The 22,640-nt window shown below is 39.5% G+C and overlaps 1 protein-coding gene across 2 annotated transcripts in view; it reads right to left on the bottom strand.

Annotated features, from left to right (window-relative positions):
- Window positions 1-22,640, bottom strand: part of C2H19orf12 (chromosome 2 C19orf12 homolog) — a 51,338-nt gene that overhangs the window by 14,534 nt on the left and 14,164 nt on the right. Inside the window, exons 2-3 of one of the 2 annotated variants that reach the window (XR_006354755.1) lie at window positions 20,743-20,922; window positions 16,312-16,586 (exon numbers count right to left, since the gene is read on the bottom strand). Coding sequence is in view for 1 of the 2 variants with exons in the window: in XM_043982915.1 (XP_043838850.1) it covers window positions 16,321-16,586; window positions 20,743-20,902 (426 nt within the window). In the remaining variant the exon portion in view is untranslated. Of the gene's footprint in view, window positions 1-14,335; window positions 16,587-20,742; window positions 20,923-22,640 lie in introns of those variants that run through there. The other variant, XM_043982915.1, reaches the window with a different exon arrangement.

The raw sequence follows: 22,640 nt of genomic DNA on the forward strand, positions 1-22,640 counted from the left end.
TGATATTATATACAACATTCCCCATTTGTGGACCCCTCACCTCTGCAGAGTAGTGGAGGGAGGTGTCTTTTTATACCATGTTTCTTTGTAATTTTGCCAAATTCCTTTTTTATTGTTTTCTGGTGGTGGTCTTTCCATTTACAATATAGCCATTGCCTATATTGTTGTTTACTTGTGGGTTTCTCTATGTTCATCCTTTTTGTCATTGCTTACAACACAATTATAATCCACTCTGTTCATTACATACCCATTCTCCAATGGATAGGCATCCTGATACTATCCTTACAGGACTGTATCACACCTTGCATTCACTCTTCCTTACCCTCCCTTACTTCCATCTTCTGGACATTCTGTTAGATCTGGAACATGCCTAAGAGATCAATTTCATGCAACTCCACTCAGTTTACAGAGGAAGAATCAAAATCCATTTAAAGCATATGATTTGCTGAAGGCTGCACAACTAAGGAATTTTAGAATCAAAACGAGAGCCGAGGTCTCAACTTCGAGACCAAGCACTCCCTTCCCTTTACCACTACAGTTTCCCAGGTGACTCAGACTGTTTCTGTTTATGGTTTGTTATTTTATCATTTCCAGAGGACTCTTGATGAAACACGTTACCTACCTCCTGACAGAGATGTGAAAACTCAGAGTGAAGGAGACATTTTTTTTGGATGTAGCCAATGCAGAAATTTGTTTTGCTTGACTATACATGTTTTTAATAGGGGTTTTGTTTTCTTTTTCTTTTCTTGGTAAAGGGAAGGGAGTTGTAAAGAAGGCAAATTTTTGCTGGATGAAAACTATATTTAAAAAAAAAAAACAAAATAATAATTCACTTTTGGTAATACTATAATAATAATATTTTTGAAAGATGGTATTTTTTGTTTCATTCTGGAATGATCATAACTATAATAAGAACTCCTGGGGCAGCTAGGTGACACAATGGATAAAGCACCAGCCCTGGATTCAAGAGGACCTGAGTTCAAATTCAGCCTCAGATACTTGACATTTACTAGTTGTGTGATCCTGAGCAAGTCACTTAACCCTCATTGCCCGGCAAAAAAACAAACAGAAACAAAGAACTCCTTAGTCTTTCAAAATTGTTTTGTCTTTACAATATTGTTGTCATATAAGCTACTCTCCCAGTTCTGATCACTTCACTTTGCTTCCTTTCATACAAGTCTTACCAAATTTCTCTGAAAGACGCGCTTCATCATTTCTCACAATGCAATAGTATCCCATCACATTTATATCCTATAATTCATTGATCCATTCCCCAACTGATGACCAGTTTCCAACTCTTTACCAATACAAAAAAGAGATGTTGTAAATATTTTTGTACATCCTTGGAGTTTGTTTGCTTAGGACTAATTCTCCCTTTAACTTATCTTTCCTCTTATTCTTTTCCCCTTCCCTTCTATTTTCCTGTTGAGTGAAATGTATTTCTGTACCCTATGTATATGTATTCTTTCCCCATTTGACCAGTTTAGATGAGAGTGAAATTGAAGTGTCAGCCACTCCCCTACTTCCTCAAGTGTATAGACTTCTATTTGCACACCCCAATTATATAAGATAATTTTCTCAAACATTCCTCTCCCTTCCCTCCAGCTCCTATTCTCACTCCCCTCAAGTATATTCCTCTTCTTCATTTCCACTGTTCTTTTTTTTTTGCATTCATTGTTCTTTTTAAAAGCATCAGGACATAACTGTATGACCCCTAGGGCTTCTGTCTAATCGAATTCCCCCTTGATCAGTGATGATGATGAGGCTCAGAGGGGGCATATGTATCATCTTCTCATATCAGAATATAAACAGTTTATCCTTGTTTAGTACCTTATGATTATCTGTTCATCTTTACCTTTTTGTGTTTCTCTTGATTTCTGTATTTGTATTTAAAGTTTCTACAAAACTCTGATCTTTTTCAAGATTGCTTGGAAGTTCTCTATTAATAATAATAGTTAAATTTATATAGCACCTATTATGTTCTGGGGACTATACTAAGTGCTTTAAAATTATAATCTCATTTGATCCTCACAACAACCCTGTGAGATAGGTGCTATTATTACCCTAATTTTACAGATAAGGAAACTGAGGCAAACAGAGGTTACCTGACTTACTCAGGGTCACACAGCTACTAAGTGTCTGTGGTTGGATTTGAACTTAGGGTTTGCTGAGTCCAGGCCCAGTGCTCTATCCACTGAGTCACCTAGCTGCCTAGACCAGAGGTCCATTTCTTCACCCTATAAAATTATATTCAATTTTGCTAGATAAGTTATTATTATTCTTATATATCATATTTCAAGATCTCTGCTTCTTTATAGTGGTAGCTACTAAATCATGGGTGATCCTAACTATGACTCCAAAAAGCAAGTTATCATCATCTCAGATTTCATGAAATACCAGAATTTCAGAATTGTGAAAGGAATCTTAGAGGCCACTGAGATCAAGCTCTACATGAATGAGAATTCCCTCTACTATATTGCCAATGAGTGGTCAGCCTAGCCTTGTTGGAAGACCTTTAATGGAGAGGAGTTCATTACTTCCTGAAGTAGCTCATCCTACTTTTGAATGGCTCTGTTAGGAAGCTTTTTCTGACTTCAAATCTAAATCTGTCTTTCTGTAATTTCCATGGAATGCTCCTGGTTCTGCTGTCTTGGACCAAGCAGAACAAGTCCAATCCCTTCTTTCATGTGATGACCTTTTAAGTCCTTAAAGACAGTTTCTCCCAAGTTTCTTCTCTACCCAAACAGCTCTAGTTTTTTCAACAGCTCAATTAATAGACAATAATTTATTTATCAAGAGCTCACCATATACTAGGCACTGGAAATACAGAGAAGAATGAAGCAGTCCCTGTCCTCAAGGAGCTTATATTCTATATCAAGGGAGACTATATTTCTATCTCTATCTATCTATATTTATGTGTATATAGCTCTATCTCTCAAGATAGATAGATAGATAGATAGATAGATAGATAGATAGATAGATAGATAGATAGATAGATAGATAGATAGATAAAAGCTTATATTCAGTTGTAGCCCTACATAGGGATTAGGGAGTAGAGTAGCGATCTCATTGATATTGAGATAGAGGAAGCTCCTTGTACCAAAATAGATTGATACCTGCCCTGCAATTTCTAATCTTAGAGAGTAGCCTAGAACCACAAAAGATTAAGTGACTTGACAAGGGTCACAGAAACATGATATGTGAAAGGAAGAACCTGAATAGAGATCTTTCTTATTTGGAAGCTGGCTCTCTCTCCATTCCACCATGTGTGCCAAAATATATACAGAAATACGTATATAGAATAGATATAGATATACACATACATTATATATACAGATAGATAGCTATACACTATATATATATATATAAAATATGCATGTGTATATATAATACATAGAAATAAATATAGAGGGAGCAGCTAGGTGGTGCAGTAGATAAAGCACTGGCCCTGGATTCAGAAGGATCTTAGTTCAAATCCAGCCTCAGACACTTGATACTTACTAGCTGTGTGACCCTGGGCAAGTCTGTTAACCCTCATTGCCCCATGGAAGGAAGGAAGGAAGGAAGGAAGGAAGGAAGGAAGGAAGGAAGGAAGGAAGGAAGGAAGGAAGGAAGGAAGGAAGGAAGGAAGGAAGGAAGGAAGGAAGGAAGGAAGGAAGGAAGGAAGGAAGGAAGGAAGGAAGGAAGGAAGGAAGGAAGAATATATATTTGATGGGGTTTTTTGGTTTTGGGTTTCTTAGCCTGGGGATGTGGGGCATGACTTCTTGATTTGAGGGCTCTTCACCATCCTGGTTTCCTTCCTCTGATATTCTCTAGCTTATCAGAATGTTTGAGGTCAAAATAATTTGAAAGCTTTTTTTTCAATAGTAGAGGGAATTGGGGTTTTTTTCCCTGCCTCTTTACTCATTTGGGAAATCTTCCATTTTTTTTTCTTTAAAAAAATAAATAAAAGTGTTTCCGGTCTAAGCACCTTGTGAGGTCTGCAGGACCAGGGCTGGTTTCCCATCTCCCTCAGGGAGACAGCCAGGTACAATGAATAGAAGAATCCTGTACTTCTGACCAAGGTCACAGAGCTGGTCAGTGGGAGAATCAGAGCTCAGTATCAAAAGACCCAGGTTTGTGGATTTACCTCTTAGAGCCTCATTATCTCAATTTTTACAGATTAGTCCAAAGTCAAAAGCAATAAATACTGGGAGTATTTCCAATTGATTTCATCTGATGTTTATTAGTCACAGTATCAGCTCAGATTTCTATGGTGCTTTAAGACTGGCAGAGCACTTTCCTCATTTCCTCTGAGGTGGGGAGGGCATGTATTGCTTATTATTCCCATTTTAGCAGCTCACACTTTCAGAGGACTTTATAAAGTGCTATCTTCACAACAGTCCTTGAGGTAGGTAGTAGATTATCATCCCCATTGTAAAGATGTGGACACTGTAGCACAGAGAAAAGAAAGGTGACTCTCCCAGGGAAGGAAACAAGCATTTATTAAGCACCTACTATATACCACACACAGTGCTAAGTGCTTTACAATTATCTCATCTGATCCTCACAACAACCCTGAGAGTTAGGTGCTATTATGATCCCCAGGCAGTGGACTTGCCCTGGGTCACACAGCTAGAAGTGTCTGAGGCTATATTTGAACTCATGTCTTCCTGACTCCACGCCCAGCACTCTGTGCACTCTGGCACCACCTAGCTGCCCCTCAAAAGACCCTGGCTGTGTTTAAAATGTATTCATTAATAATAACTGGCATCTTTGTATCACCTGAAACTTTGCAGAGCACTTTTCGTATATTATTTCATTCAATCCTCACACAACTCTGTGAGACAGATATTATCCTCACTTCCACAGTGAAGAAAGTGAGTCTCAGAATAGGCACTGTGACCTCTGAAGTGCTTTTCACACTAGCTGCGTGTCAGAGTCCGGAGCTGGACTCCAAACCCCTATACATTATGCCACACTCTTTCCATTCGGTAAAACTGAGACTCTGAACTTCTCAACAGGAATTTTCTCGGTGACCTTCATTGAGCCAGCTAGCCTAGGCCTCCACTCTAGCATCTTTCAGCACATCATCACTGCCTGATCCAATTCCCAAGTGTCTCTTTAAGGATGTTGTTGCAGCTCTGGGCACTGGGGAAACAAGTTTAAAAGAAGTGAGACCTCAAATAAACAGAATGTGAATGCCATTGTGCAGACAATACTCTAGGCCCTTCTTCAGGTAAAGAGTAAAGAGTTAAGAAGGAGATTTTGGGGAAGCAGCTTTGATTTAGATTATTCTTCAGGAAGACCATGGAGTTCTTTAAGAAGAGACAATTATCAGGGGGCAGCTAGGTGGCACAGTGGATAAAACACTGGCCCTGGATTCAGGAGGACCTGAGTTCAAATCCAGCCTCAGACACTTGACACTTACTAGCTGTATAACCCTGGTCAAGTCACTTAACCCTCATTGTACACACACACACACACACACACACACACACACACACACACACACACACCCGCCAAAAGTGACAATTATCAGACTAGCTCCAGAAGCAGGGAGCAGGGCTGACCTTATAGGAGAACAGGGCAGATAGTGATATAAGGTATACTCAGAAGACTCTTCCATTCACAACCCCCAAACAAGACCTGACCTACCAACCTTCCCCCATGTCTGAAATTCTACCACTGAGGATTCCTAGCTTTGGCTTTGTAATGATTGGAATGACACCACCTGCTGGAGACTTACTGTAGAAGAGTTCTGCCCATGAAGTGAAGGTCTTTGAGGGCAAGACCAGGAGTCTTTTCTTTGGCATCAGGAAGTGACGTTGGCTAGTGGGAGGAAGAAGGAAGAGACTGGCGCTCTGTCTCGCTCTTTTTTCCTGGGGATGCTGGTGGAGAAGGGAGCTAGAAATGTGCTCTCCCTTTAATAGATAGGAATCTAGGCATTTTCTTCTCTCTTTACCAAATTTTTATTCTCCTTAATAAATGCTTAAAAGCCTAACTCTTGCTAAAGCTTATAATTTATTGGCGACCACTCATTAGATATTTTAAACAGTTTAGCTAGAATTTTAGCCCTTAACAGCTTAAAGCATTGTCCCATATTAAAATGCCAATACATCTAGAAAAAGGTAAAACATTAAACCATATCAGTCATTGGCATTTCTGTGTGAATGACTCTCTCTCAAACTGTTCTCAGCTATTGGAAAGGAGTCTGTGAAGAGGGCAAAAAGACATTAAATGTCTGCAAGGAATGGCACAGAGGATCCAAATTTGGACAACTGGCTTCACAAAAGGGCCTAGGAGTGGCTTTGCAGAGATGTCAAATGGAAAATGAGAGAGTGTGGACAAGATGACCTCCAGAGACCCTTCCAACTGCAAAGCTATAACCCTATGATCCTGTAATGAAGAAAGTCAGAGAGTACACCTCATTTCTATTTTGGTTAGGAGGGCAGCCCCCCAACCTTGGGGATGTTCCATACACCACACAATCTCTGAGTCCCATTAGAGAAAAATCTACCACACAATGTAGAGGGATACCTTCCACAAGAACAGTAAAGCTACAAGATATGAAAACAGAACCTTCAAAAGCATAATTGACACTGATTATTTTTTCCTTGAATAAAGAAAACAATGAGATGTCTCATTCAGAAACTGTCACAGTAAGCTGATTATCACATGAGTCAAAACTCACATGAAGGAACATAATTCAGATGCAAACCTGATTTGGGGAAACAAAGCAGCCCACTCTCAGCAACATTGTTCTCCCTAAGATAGGGAAAGACTAATGATTTACTTTGTTAGAGCATAAAGCCTGCTTCAAGTGTCCTTGAATATTAGACTCAAAGGTATTTCTGTGCATTGATCTTTCCTCCAAAGGTGAGGAAGTAAACTGCTTAGAGTTGTATCGATTTTCTAAGAACTGTTCAGGTCAAATGAGCCCAGGGACTTCTATGGAGACATGTTAAAGCGGATGGACTGTGATAACTACTCTTAAAATGGGGTATTAATGTCGGAGACCTTTTAGCCCAAAGGCATATATTACTTTCTAAACACCCATCTAACTTATTCTCACATGGCCCTTAGGGGATAATTTGGGCCTTCTACGTAATACATCTCGAGATTTTCTAGTCTTAGAGAGAGTTCACAGATGGGCAGCCACCAAACTTCATAGGACTAAAGGAATGGTCCGGTGGAATGCAAGCTTCTTGAGGATAGGCATTTTTTGAGGACAGGACTATTGCAATGCCCTGCTCATAGCAGGTGCTTAATAAATACATGCTTATTAGTTACAATGGAAAGAATACTGGTTTGGGAGTCAGAAGATCTGGGTTCTAATCACTGTTCTACTATTAACACCTGTGTATTTGTACAGGTCACTAACCTCTATGGGCTCAGTTCCCTCATCTATAAAATAGAGGGGTTAGACTAGATGACCTCTGAGGCTCTTGCCTATGACGTTGTCCCTCCTGATTAGTCTGTGCTAGTGAAACCTGGAACTTCTGCATCCTGCTCAGCTCCACCGACAACAGATCCTTCAAACATTTATTTAGTGCCTTTATAAAGCTGCCCAGCCTGGAGTCAGGCAGACCTGAGTTCAAATCCAGGCAGAAACATTTGCTAGCTGTGTGATATTGGGCAGGTCACTTAAATTGCAGTCTGCCTCAGTTTCCAACTGTAAAATGAGGATCATAACTGCATTGTTGAGGACCTCAAATGCAATAATATTTCTGAAGCACTTAGCGTCACACCTGGGACAAAGTAGATGCCTAATAGATGTCTGTTCTCTTCCCCTTCCCTCTTTGCAGAGTTCCCTATGCTTGGCACCACTGTTACAAATAAAAACCCCTAAATAATCCTGCCTTCAGCAGCTTGCATTCAAATGGAGGCTCTTGCAGATTGCAAAGGCACAGGGAAGAATAATTAGAGCTGTTAAGATTTTGAAAAGCTGAACTCCCCAGGGAGATTTTGGTTGTCAGACATGAGGCCTTTACTCAGATTCATGGTTAGGCAGAACTCTGCATAGAATCATACCTTGTTAGAGCTGAAAGAAACTTTAGAAGTCATGGAATCGTGGGATCAACAAATCACAGATTTAGAGATGGGAAGCCCCTTCAAGGGCAGCTGTTCCAACCTCCTCACTTTACAGAGGGGGAAACTAGAGAAGTGAAAGGACTTGTCTAAGGTCACACAATTAGTCTGCAGTCGTGGGAACTCAAAGTGGGTCCCCTGCTTTCTGGTTCTGTGCTCTTTATATCATTCCCGTATTCTATAGGAAGCCTTCCCAAACCCTCTTAAATTTTGTGCTTTCCCTCTGTGAATTATTTTTTATTTATCCTGTATATTGCCTATATAGATATAATACATACATACATATATATATATATATGTATATATATATATATATGTATATATATATATGTATATATATATATATATATATATATATATATATATATATATATATATATATATTTGTTTGCTGTCTCCTCCATTAGACTGTGAGCTCCTTGAGAGCAGGGGCCTGTCTTTTACCTTTCTGAAAGCCCAGCAATTAGCTCAGTGTGTAGAGCACAGTAGGTGCTTAATAAATGTTTATTGATTGATTCTATTTCCTTCAGCTCTTATACAGAGCAGACAAGAGGTTACCTTATACCTGTTTTTTATGTGCCTTGTGCTTACATATGTGCATGTTATGTTGTTTTCCCTGACAGAATGTAAGCTCCTTGAGGGCAGGAACTATTTCTTTTTTGTTGTTGTTTTTTCCCCATCTCTAATGGTGCCTGGAACATAGAAGTGCTTACAAAAGTATTTATTTATAGATAATCATAAGAACTGAGGATTTAGTGGTATAGGGAAATGCCAATATATAGTCTGTATTCATGATGCCTCTCTGCATTTTTTGAACTGTCTCAAACACTCCACAAATGTAGCAATTGAAGGAAGGAAGGAGGGAGGGAGGGAAGGAAGGAAGGAAGGAAGGAAGAGAGGAGAGAGGGAGGAGAAAGGAGGGAGGGAGAGAGACAGGGAGGCAGGGAGGGAGGGAAAATGGAAACAAGTATTTATTAAGTGTCTACTATGTGCCAAGCACTATGATAAGCACTTTACAAATACTATCTCATTTGCTCCTCACAATAAGCTTGTTTACAGTTTACAGTTTACAGTTTACATTTTACAGTTGAGGAAATTGAGGCAGATAGAGTCTAAGTGACTTGCCCAAGGTCACACAACTAGTACCTAAAACTGCATTTGAACTGAGATCTTCCTGACTCTGGGCCCAGTGCTATATCTGCTGAGCCATCTAGTTGGCAAAACATTATGTAATCATAAAGCACTATATAAATGTTATTTGTTGCTATCATTAATCCTAGGTATAGTATTCAAATTATTATTAATAGGCCCACTAATCTTTCGATCAGTGCTGAAAAGAGTACAATGATCTAACCAGTATCTCATCTCTATTTCTTTCTTATCCCTCCTGTCTAGAACAATGAAATGCTTTTTCTTGTCCTCCTTTCTACTCTCCAATGCTTAGGAGAAGAATCTGGATAATCTTTAAGCCAGATATAGCCAATTCTTAGAAATCATGGAGGCTGGACTTTATATCATCACTCAAGGAAACAAAAACAAAAAAATGGTTCAGTGTTGGCAGGTACATTGACCTGAATGGAATCCATGTGATGGCAAAATGAAGGTCAGTAGACCAGGTGATCTCTAGCTGAGAGATGAGAGGCAGTGGATAAAAGTGCTGATTTGGTGTGACCTCAGTCTTGATTTCCTTGTTGTGAGAATCAAATGAGAAAATATTTGTAAAGTGCTTAGCACAGTGCTTGGCCCATAGCAGACACTTCATAAATGCCAGTTCTTTCCCCGCCAACTCTGTAAAAATCTCGAAAATCATAGTAGCTGCCTTCCAGGGTTAAGGATCAGATGAGACAGAGTATGTGAAGTACTTTGCATACCAGAAAGTGCTATGTGAATAGCAGCTCTTGTTATCTGTAAAGCCCCCTCCAACTCTAATATTCAGTCATTTTATGATACAACCACTACATGCAGAGATCAGTCTGTGGACATCAAGAAAGGGGGTCTGGGGAGGAATCCTTCACTGTAAAACCATAAAAAAGACTCTAAAAACAAGCACTGTCAAAGTCCCTGGTATTTATCTTAATGATTTGCATCTATTTCTCCCTAGATTGATAGGGCAACACTTGCTGGCCCTAAGGCTATGACGAAGCTGGTCAGGATTCAGTCCAGCTTTCTCGTTTGCCATTCTTATAATGGCCAGAGAAACTTCCTTCAGCTAATAAAGCAATTTATCTCCCCAGAAGAAACTGAAAACGCATCAAACATTCCCCATTCCCTAGGAGGCTTAGACGGATCCTGGCATTTCTTAATGGCCATATGTTGATTGTTCAGGATTGAGAGACATTCTGTTTTATATGCAAAAAGGTTGCAGGAAATATGGTCGATCTGTTTATTGCCTATTAAAACCTCAGTAAAGTCTTTCCCTCCTCACAACGGTGAACTCATAAAACAAGTTGCTTTGGAGTTAGTAGTAGGAATAGAGCAGTATGCAAGGTCAAGATTCTCTTTGTTGAGTGGGGATGATGTGGTGAAGAGGGCACATGTACGTAGGGAATGGCAGGGAAGGAAAAGGGGGGAAAAAACCCAACAAAATTCAGTCTCGTCCACTAGATGGCATCTCTCAATAACGAATCAGAAGGAGAATTTAATCATTTCAAAAACCAAGCCATTTCCCTCCCCTGTCTTCTCTATTATAACACTCTCCCATCATGTTTACTTTAAAGCCAGACATCTCAAAAAACAGAAAAATAAAGAAGATAATTTTAGCTAAAAATACACCATCTGCCTGTGAAAAATCGAGCTCGATTCTGTCACATCTACAACCGAACCAGGTTAATAACCGGCCTTGGAGCAGATGGTTTCTTTTTATAAATATGCGGATCTCCCCACAGTGGCTTCTTCTTCAGCTGCTTCCTCAAACTGCTGGCAACACTTTACCTCGTTTCCTAGGTGATGAGTGTGTCTTACACTCCGCACAGGCATTATGCAGCTGGAGCGGATTTCTGAAGTTGCCATCTCTTGCCTGCCACTGATTCCAATCCCAACAAGGGAGGCCAGGGTGGGAAGGCAGCTCTGAACCTCGCCACAGCAACAGATGGAGGCTAATGCGTTGTCTTACAGAGTGCCCTTTTTGCTCCAGTGATCAAATTTGCAGAGGACTTCTCCTAACCTCTCCATTCTCTCCTTGACTAGGCCAAGTAGAGAATAGAGGGTCAACCTCCAGGCCTGTAGCTGGGCAAATAGAAGGATTTTATAAAGTAAACACTTAGTAGAGGATCAGCTCTGGGACACTCAGTGGACTGGACATATTGTCAGATCAGTTCTGAGGCAGAGATGCTGTCTCATTGGGCCTGTCTTTTCATAAAACTAGACTTTGAAAAAAAGTTCTTCTTGGTACTACTAGCTTTCAACCCATGACTTAGGGGAGACTTCCATAGTAGGATGGAAAAAGGCAAGGAAAAAGGAAAGTCAAGAACAGGACTCTCCAAAGTTGGTCAGGATGAAAGAATGATGAGAAGTTAGGCAGAGTACAACTGCTGGATTAACTGTTGGGGTTAACTGTTAGCTCTAATACAACTCTTCCAAAACATATGAAGTATCAGGGTGATTGCTGATTGAGGTGACCAACGCCCTTTGCCTACCTAATGGAGCTCAGGACCAGGTCTATTTTATCAGAGATGGAGGGAATCAAGATTCATAAAGATCTTTTTTTCATTAAAGGGAGCTAGAGAGCAGACTTCTCTATTAACAATGTCAGGAGTGCTGAAATTTAGAATGAGCTGGGATTGGCATGGTAAATGTGTGTGTGTGTGTGTGTGTGTGTGTGTGTGTGTGTGTGTGTGTGTGTAATTTTAGCAAATATATTAGGGAAAAGAAGAGAATCAAGAAAGAGATAAGAGCATTCCTAAAAGTGGATGAGAGAGAATGCAGAGCTGCTCAACTGTTATTTTTATTTTATTTTCCCCACCAAAGACAAATCATCTTTGGATACAAAGGAGGGGAAATGGCTAATAATGAGATAAGGACAAAATTAAGGTATACAACTTGTTGTCCTTGCTAAGTTCAAGTCACTTGGCCCAAATAAATTATATCATAGGTGACTAAAAGGAACGGAGGATTTGATTGCTGAGTCTCTGTCAGTGATATCTGAGGTATCATGAAGAACGGAACAGGGACTGGAGAAAGGCAAAGGTCCCAATATTCCAGAAAAGAGAGCAGAGTCTACCTCTGTCAGTGATCATGATTTCATTTCTGGACAAATTCTAGAATGCAGGAATACAGGAATAACTAATACAAAGCCAGAAAAAGAAGCAATAATCACAAAGAAGGGTGAATACAGCTTCATCAAGAAGAGTTCACACTAAACTAAGCTTATTTCCTTTATTTTTTTTTTTTTACACATACATAGGGGTAGGAGGGAGAAGGGAACAAGAATTTATTAAGTGCCCATTATGTGCTAAGTACTTTATAAATATTATCTTATTTGATATTCACCACAGCCCTGGGAAGTAGGTGCTATAATGATCCCCATTTGATGACTGAGGAAACTGAGGGAAACTTACTGTCAGGGTCACACAGCTAGTGTAGAAAGCTGATTTTGAACTCAAGTCTTCCTGACTCCAGGCCCAATCCTCTATCCACTATGTCACCTGGGGGAATGTTGTAGGTACATTTTACCTAGATTATAGCAAAGCATCTTATAAAGTCTTTTATGTTACTCCTGTGGAAAAGATATATATGAGTGATATCATACTCAAATCCAATTCTGTGGGCTGCATATTGACTTAAAAAAACACAAATTAATATTATCTGTTATATTATTTTATTTATTTTATTAAACATTTTCCATTTGCATTTTCATCTGCTTGTCTGATTTTGACACCTTTGGGTACATGACAATAAAATTAGGTAAATTCAGAAATGGTTGAATGGCAAGATCCCAAAGACTAGTCATTATTTATTTTCTGTCAATGAGAGCAGATGGTTTACTGCCATACAAAGTGTGCTGGCTTTGCAGTCAAAGGATGCAACTTCAAATCCTGGCTCTACCACTTACCATTTCCTTGACCTTGATCAAATCATTTGACTTGTCTGGGCTTGAGATGAAATTATGAAGTTGGACATGATTACTCCTTTGGACCCTATGATCAATCCTAAGAAGCTGGAGGAAGGCAGAAGTGGAGTCCTGCTTATGCCTGTGCTGTTGAATATTTTTATAAATGATTTCTATAAAGGCATAAATGCAAGTATCAAATTTTCTGAACATCCAAAGCCAGAGGAGATGGCTAACCAACCAAGATGATAATGTGCATATGAAAATATCTAATTGGATTGGATCTAATAAGATGAAACAATACATATTAATGCAGTCTTACATTTTGTTTTTAAAAAATCTATGCCACAAGTATAAGATGGCAGAGGCATTGGCAAGGTAATCATTTTTAAAAGATCTGGAGGTTTTAGTGAAATGCAAAACATGAGACTACAGTATAATGTGGCAGTCATGCAAGGTAACAGGATCTTAGGGTACATTAAAATAGGTATAACACCCAGTAATGACATGATAATCCCACTAAACTCTGCCTCAGTCAGATAACATCTGGAGTATTGTGTTCAATTCTGGCTGCCATATTTTAGAATGGACATTGGTAAGCTAGAGAGCCACCAGAGAAGAAAAACCAGGATGGGGAAGAACCTCAAGGTCAAGCCATACATGGACTGACTGACAATTCAGGCTGTTTAACCTGAGGAAGAAAAGCCTTAGGAGCGGAGGGGAGCAGATATGATCAATGTCTTGAGGTATTAGAATTGCTGTCATGTGGAAAAGAGATTAGACTTGTTCTATTTGGACACAAAAAGGGCAGAACAAGGAACTGGGTGGAAATTACAGAGGGAAATTTAAATTTGATGTAAGAAGAAACATCTTAAAAAGTAGAACTATACCAAATTGAAACAGGCTCTGGTAGGAAGAAAGGGGTTCCCTCTCACTGGAGTTCTTCAGACAAGCACTAGACAACCCTTTGTTGAACATATTGCAGAGGGAGATTCTTTTCAGGCTGGACTACATTCCCCCCTGAGGCCCCTTCCAGCTTGTTAATTCTGTGTGTTTCTCTCCCTTTTGTACCCTAAAAGATTATGTTTATTCTCCATTCCCATTTTGAAAAAAATATAGAGAGCCATTATAATAAATTCCCATTTTTTCAGGTGATTATATTTACAACTATAGAATGTGATGTATTTTTGTAACTATAATGAAATAAATGTCCTCCAATTCAAATGCACACTAAAAGATCTTTATTGTTTCTTCAAAATCAAGCCAAGATGGCAAGTGTTCCCTTTACATAGGAAAAAAAAGCAACTTTGTAACGAGTTTGTTACAAATCAGGGGGAAAAAAAAACCAACCCAGCACCAAACATTATACAGCTCAAATTCTGACTTTAGGTAATACAAATCTTTACTGATTGCACTTGGGAGTTTGAAAGTGAACAGGAAAAAATGAGGCAATGTCCAACATGATTATAAAAAACACATTTAAATGTCATCATGGCTATGTCATGTCAGTGGCACATATGTGAGAAAAAATAGAATACAAAGTGCAAGAACATAGCCTGTGATATGGTATCCTAATGTGTGGAAGATAAAGCTCATTTTGAAGAAAGGTTTCACTGAGAAACACAGAAATACAATGTAGTTTCATTTTTAGTATTTTCCAGATCTGACTTTTTTCTTGCCATGGATATAAATTAACCTGGACTTTGGGTCTGCCTGAACCTTTATTAAAAAACAAAAAAACAAACCAGAAACTGAAAAACAGAGGCTCCAAGCAGCTATACTCACCCACAAATTGACCATCTTATTAATCAGCAGTTCTTAGCAGAGATAAACCTGGACTACGGGTGTCTTCCCCAGCATGTTGCTATTTAAACACAGTTATCACCGGGATTTTCTGTTCTTGCCCAAAGGACCTGGGAATTTCTGAAAGAATTTCAGTTGCCTCTCATCAATTGCTAGAAGTTGGGGGGCTAAGGGTGGTGCTGCTGAGAGAACTACACGTACATCCTAGCAGCAGCCCAGATGGGGAAGGCTAAACTTTCCGGAAAAATTTGTGTCTAAGTTCACACCAATTCAAGGGAAGTTTTGTTGTGTGTGTTTTCAATATAGAAGGATGATTTATATGCTACAGAACAATTCTTAATTCCAGGTTCTGGTGGCATCTAGTTCATCTGGTAAACTGTTCTGGAAAGCATTACAAAATGGTCATCACGAAATAAATAAGAAAAAGGGTTTATTCAGAAAAGACTAATCTGCATTTTCCCTTGCTAAAAGAACTGCCCCTTTACTAAATGTTTTAAGTGGAGCATTGCTGAAGCTCAACACATCAATTAGCAAGTCAAAAGAACCATTTGTGAGAGGTGGCTCATGATCCCGGGAAAGAAGAACTAACAAGAGTTTGCTCTGAAAATAATCACTTAAAATTAAACAAAATAATAATTGCCCTCGTTTTATAGATGTTGGAAAGTGAGGCACTAAGAGGTCAAGGGACTTCGACACAAACACTGAACGGCCTCTATTATATTTCTTTCTTCAGTACTGTGGGACTGCGCTGAAATCAGCAGATTACTTCTTCCCCCTTGCTGAGAATTTCACGGTGATTCAGTCTTAAGTCTGGGAGGTATACAATGACAGGGAGAAGGAAGAAGTGAAACACATTTTCACAACTGCTTTCTGTTAAAAAACCATGAAGACAGAAGGGGCACCAACAGAAAACCAGTACCCACGTGCTACCAAAAAAGTGATTGCAAGGAAGAAAACAGAAAAGTGGTCCAAAAGACAAAAAAGCACGATCATCTTTTAAAACAGCTTTGGGAGAGATGAAATGAATTGAAAAAAGTACAATTAATGTTTGCAATAAGCAAACTTCCTGTCAATTTTGTTTTTGACAACTTCACAGTCAAAAGCATGTCAATGGGCCTCACTTTGAATAGGACCCACAACCACAGTTGTTTTATACATCATTTTGGGAACATGCTATAATACTTCCTCACAGTAACTTAATATAAATTAGGTAGTTTGACCCAATTTGGGGATAGCTCAAGGATCAAGGGTTTCTGGAGAAACTCACCCAGAGTGAGGGTGTTCCGGTACCTCAAACATTAGTGGCAGCAATTACTGGCTACTTTTCTACACTAAAGTCATCAAAATCACCCAAATGAAAATCTCTGCATTACATAGTAAAAACTACTCACTGGAGAGGGCTAGTCTCCATACTGTACTTCTGCTTGAAGCGTCTGGGTGACATAATTTACTATCACTGATGCCAACTTCTGCCGAAGGGCGTCATTCCCCATTACCAGTGCAGTCAGCTGCACAGCATCCGTCCAGTCCAAGTTTCTGATAATGGCAAAGGCTTCGTCAAAAAGCTTCTGTTGCTCAATAGGAGGCAGTTCCATTATGATCTGAGGAATTGGTTTAAATTGTCCACTAGTCATCCAAGCTCCAAGTAGGCCACCAACTGTTGCCCCTAGAAAACAAATAAAGATTTAAATAAGTCATGATTCTCTCATAAATTATACTTAAATTCTTACTGATCAGGGCAGGGATATGAGAAAAATCTATCGTCATAGTAAGTAGTTCTATTCTGCAGTCAAAGCATATTTGTCCCTAGATTGTAGGGCAGGTTTATGTGGTAGAAGGTCCACTCAATTTATTACTCAAACACATTCTGTCTTAGTGCTCTTAATTTAGAGATGCAAAATGGTACAAACAACATCTCTACCAGTGCCAGATCATACAAAGAGCCATAATTATAGTGAACCCAAATTCTCGGGGTGCGGGGGGGGTGTCTGTGTGTATGTAAACAATTCCTCCATGTACCTTTCCAGTCTTATTACACATTTATTCACCTTCACACACACTGGGATCCAGCCAAACTAGCCTTCTTACTGTTCCTACCATGGTCCTCCATTTCCCATCTCTGTGCCTTTGCCCTGGATGTGCTCCAACCTCACCTCTGCCTTCTGGAATCCTCCAAGCCCTTTGAGGCTCAGCTCAAGAACTACCTTCTAGATGAAGCCTTTCCTGATGTCCCCATTATTAGTGCCTTCCCCATAAAATTATCTGGCTTCTATCATGTGCATACCTAGATATGTTCATGCTATCTCCCCTTGCTAGATTTAGGAGGAAAGAACAGCTTCACTTTTGTCCTCGTATCTCTAGTGCCTTAGAACATAACAGGCACTTAATAAATGCTTAACAATTGAGTGATTGATTGGACTGATTGATTGGTCATAAAATTCTCTCTATTTCCTCTAGAGAATAGAAGATACAGAGAAATGGGAAGTGAGAGTCACTAACACACTGGTGAAGTTGAATCATCTCTTTCTTGTGACTAATGATATCATTTCTGGCCCTCACACTCTAGAGATTTCCCCTTCATTCAACTCATAATAACAATAATAACTTTATATACATATATACAGATATAGAATATGTGTGTATATATACATATATAGATATATATGTATATATATATATATAGTACTTTATGGTTTACACACATTATATCATTTGATTCTCACAACCTTATGAAGTAAGAATGTGCCTCTTTGTGCTTCATCTGGGATAAGTGACTCATCCAAGATAACAAAACTCCTAAGTGGCAGAGCCAGGATTTGAATCAAAGTCTTTTGATTCTAAGTACAGTCTTCATTACAGCCAACAAAAGCAGTAAAAGATACTTATCAATGCTCCCTCAGCAGCAGGTAAGAAGGCTGTAAACAACATCCCAAAGGTATGTGGAAACAAGACAGTAAGTTAACATAACCAATTATTTCTTCTTCTGCCTCTATTTAAGGAAAGGGGGAAAATATAACCCACTTTTCTTTTAAAATTAGCTTAAAGGTCAAAATTAACAGGCAAACAAACGTGTACCATTTAAAAAAATGAAATTTGAGATGCCAATGACTTTTTAGATCACTGGTAGGTGCCACCCAACTAGGCTTGCCCGTGTGCCAAATCTAAAGGACGATACAATGTAAGGAAGGTCCCAGAAGATCAGCCCTCCCACTGCCTGCCTCCCGAGTCCCCCATCAGCATTCCACCACTGACTCAGCTCCCCTATAGAAAGCCATGCAAGAGCAAGGTCACAGGAGCCTTTTTCTTTGCCCTCCTCACTGTTAAGAGGGACAACACCTGCCCCATGTCTGAAGGCTGAACACTGCTGCAGTAACAAGCATACAATGCTCATCTCTTTCCCAGCAAGACAAAGCATTCCAAAGAGTAAAAATGGCTAATTTACAAGTTTTACTGAACTTTTCCCCAGGATGATAGTGAAACGCTTAAAGCCGACAAGAATTGCACTCATCTACACTAAACCTTTATGAGAACATCAATATTTGATTTAGAGCAGCACTTAATGCAAAAAGTCACAAGGAATATCGACCAACGAGTTACTAGCTCTCTGAAGAAGAAAAAATTCCTTTTGTTTTTCTAACTAGAATTATCTACCCACCCATGAAAAGACAGAAGTATCTAATCCCTTGGGTTTGTTTTTGGGACATGAGACATCCCACTTTCTACCAGTTTTCATGCAAATTGCATAAAATAAAAAACTCCCCCCCTCAATGACATTTGAGCACAGCTTCATGCTAAATTCACTGTACAACTCCTTCCCTTCATTTTGGTTAATTCTAAAACACTAGTAGAGGTTGGGAGACTAGGGGTTATGAGATGTTATTTGGCAAAGAATGAGGAAAGGCAATTTCTTTCTAGAGTCACTTTCTGGTGAGCAAGAAGGCATATGTCAAAACTTATTGGTTCATACATAATTTGGAAGTGGAAAAATAAAGACGAAAACATGTGGACTAATTGTTCACACTACTTTTTCCACCAGAAATCACTGTCTCTCATCACAACTTGATTGCAATTCCACCTGGGCTTTGGACTTCCTGGATAGCCTAATTCAAACTCCCTGTGCCTTAGTTTCTCCACCTGTACAAATAGAATACTACAATATAACTCAGTGATGTTAGGAAGATGAGAGTTAATAAAGCACACTAAATCATCATGATAATACCAATTAAAATAGATTGGAGAACACTTCATCTGAGTGGTACCTCTAGGGAAGCCCTATCTGGCCCAGTCACTGAGTCGGCCTTGTAAAACCACATGTGAGTGACAACTTGGCTGATTTTCTGATTTCATCAGAGCCTGTGGCTGAGGCTCCAACTGTGAGTCAGACGGTCAGATCTTCCAATGCTAGGGTGCACTGGAGTTTCTTCTGCTCTCAAGCCTTAGGGATAAACTCAGTTCTGTGCCTCAAAGCAATGATGATCTTTTGACAAGGTAATTATCAGATCCAGCTGCACTGTACTCTTGGGGAATCAGCCAAAATATTTATTCATTGCCTAGAAATTGTGTGTCTGTTTGTGTGAAACAAAACACACCCAATTCCCCCCAGCCCCTTATCCATTTTTACCCTAGTCCTAAACTGGAAATAGATGGTAAAACAAGAGGACAGATATACCATCCTGGAGATGGGTTTTTTTTCTTTCAACTCTTGTTTTTAAATATATGTCTTATTATTAAGACTTTGTAGGGTTCTTGGAATCCAGTGTGAGTAAGAATGCTGCCCCATAAGCAGCATTTCTATCTCTTAAAGTGGTTAGTGATGATAACATCAAAGCTAGTATTGGGTACAAACTAGAGTGAAGAATGAATGAGTAGATAGATGGATGGATGAGAAAACATTAATCCCTTACTATGTGCTAACCACTGGACAAAGAAATAAATCATGATGTTTCTTGTTCTCAAGGAGGTCACATTATAATGGGGGGACAACATATGGAGGAAAGTTCAGCTTCAGAGAAAATCAAACTAAGTGGTCCTTAGAGTGCTGCATCAGAGTAAATGGCAAGGCCACAAATCTCCTCAAGGTAGGAAAGAGTAGTGGTAGGACATGGGCATTTTCTCTAAATTTTTTGCTTTAGTTTCTTAATACTGGGAGCAATTCTCTTCATTATGTGAAGAATAAAAATTGTGATTTTAAATGCCACCTTTAGTGCTAAAATATTCATTCATGCAGAATGCCTAAAATGGTTCATCCCTACAGTGTCATTTGTTGACCCAGCTCAACCACCACCTCCCTGGACACAGCTTTGCCAGATTCCCCTAGTGAAAAGTCATCCTTCCTTTCTCTCAACCCTAACCACATTCTGTACATCATTTATGCACTTACTATTGTCAATTTTAGAATACTATTTTTTGTGTGTTGGGTGTCTGCCTCCCTTACTAAGTGTAAGCTTTGTATCTCCCCGCCCCATTTTGGGGGGGGTGGGGGGGCAGTGTGTATGTCAGCTACTTGATACATATTTGTTAAATTACATGTACAAAGCTATTTTTTTTTAATTTTTTTTTTTTAGTGAGGCAATTGGGGTTAAGTGACTTGCCCAGGGTCACACAGCTAGTAAGTGTTAAGTGTCTGAGGCCGGATTTGAACTCAGGTACTCCTGACTCCAGGGCCGGTGCTCTATCCACTGCGCCACCTAGCTGCCCCACAAAGCTATTTTTAAAGAAGAGAACCTTGACTCAATTATCATGTGGCATTAAAGGTATACATGTGGATAATACTATTGAGTCTTTCTCTAGTTTCAGTGGCTACATCAAAGAAAGGGACTTACCAACAGCTACTCCTGGGGGGCCGCCCACCAAACCCCCAACAAAAGCCACGGCCCCTGCCATCAGTGCCCCCTTCCCTGAATGCTTGAAGGCAGCTTTCATTTTCCTCTCCGCTGAAATGGTGCAGAGCAGTTTCATAATGTCTTCTACCATGACTGGCATTATGACTGGCACAGGGCTCCCTGGAAACAGAGTATTTTAAAAGAATTAATTTAACAGTATTTCAATTCAAATGTTCACCTTCCTAGGCTACTGAACAAAATGAACCCTGTTTTCTGAAGAGAAAAGTCTCCTGGGTACAAAACAGAAAGGATCAATTTTTGTGAAAACATCTCCTCAGATAAAGAGGAGCAGAGTTTAGTTAATAAGCAAACAAACAGAGCTGATTAAAGGTCGTCCTTGCTTTCTGATTGACTGCTGATTTATGACCAGATTTCAAAAGCAACCACTGCAGCCATCCATTTTAGCATTTCCTCATCCAAGTAAATCAAGTCTGTCCTCTTGCATCAGCCATTTTTCTACTGACTCCGGCAATCCCTTAGCCCCCATATGAATGGCAGAATTATTAAAATTCTGGTTTCCATTTTTCCCTTTCTGGTACAGTTCATGTCTGTGTGAACACAAAGGTAGGATATTTATGTTTAATGGTCATTGCCTTTATGGTGGCGTTAAAAAAAAAACAAAAACACCCACCATTGCTGAAAGCAGTGCTTTTAAAAAAAATATAAAAATCAACAGAGAAAATCGCTACTAACATAGATTGCTTATATGAAGTAACTCTCAAGGAAAAAAATAGCAATAATTAAAGTATTTTACTGTAATTCCCAATAGCTACCTGACTATCCAGATACAAACACACACTTAGGTAAACACACACTTTCACTGGCAAGATAAAGAACCAGCTCTATGATTGGTTCACTTTAACCCACAAAAGAGTGTACTGTTCTATGCCCCTTTACAAAGCAGAATTAGAGAGTCCTCAGGCATTTAACTATATTTGCAGAATCCTAGAAACAGAGAATTTTAGAGCTGGAAGGGGCCTCACTTATTGAGGCTTGAAAACAATGGACCTAATTACGCAAACATTTTTAAACATGTTGCTACATTCAGAGCACTTTCTACCCCAGAACACAGCCCTCTCGTGCTTAGTTTTTACATTTTTGTTTTCCCACAGGCCTTCTCAGGTCCAGAACATGTCAACCTTGTGCAAGAAAAAGCAACTGGGGAAAGGGTATGAAGAATAACTGAAGGAAAACACTCTGTTGCCTAGGAAGCTTCTCAAAATGACAACGCAGGCAACTCTTTTTGAGGGACAAGGTCAGACAGGTTCTGGGGCTGTAGAGCGAATTAACTCTATTAAAACCCAAGGTGCCTCTCTTCCCTGACCCTTCTACAATAATACTTGCAAGCTTATTTCTATCAGAACGCCATTCCACACATTCCTCATCTGTTCAGACATTATCATTTAAGCAGTTCTTCTATTCAGTCGCTCTGGGGTGAGGGAATGGTAACAACTGCGTGGAAACCTGCATACTTCACTTTCTAGTTTGGATCTAGGAGAAATTGTTAAAAAGATGGGAATCATGTTAACTAAAGGGCTGGGAACATTTAAAAAGGATAAAAACAAAACAAAACAGAAAAAGACTTTGCAATAGACTAAGGAACATTGTCCCATTCTAAGCAAAAGCTGTGTCTCTGAATGAAGGGCAGTCTGTTTAAAAGGAGGATGGAGCCTGCCAAATATGATCGTCAGACGGGGCAAAGAAGAAAGGAAGGTGACTCTCTGCAGCCCAGCGGAGTCTGGTTGGGTCACAGAGGTCACAGCGGGAGATAGGGAGACAGAGTGAAAAGCGAGACAGCAGGAGTGCGAAGGTTTCTGCTGAAAGAAAAGTTAAAGAAC

Source organism: Dromiciops gliroides, chromosome 2 (assembly GCF_019393635.1).
Source record: "Dromiciops gliroides isolate mDroGli1 chromosome 2, mDroGli1.pri, whole genome shotgun sequence".
Taxonomy (NCBI): Eukaryota; Metazoa; Chordata; class Mammalia; order Microbiotheria; family Microbiotheriidae; genus Dromiciops; species Dromiciops gliroides.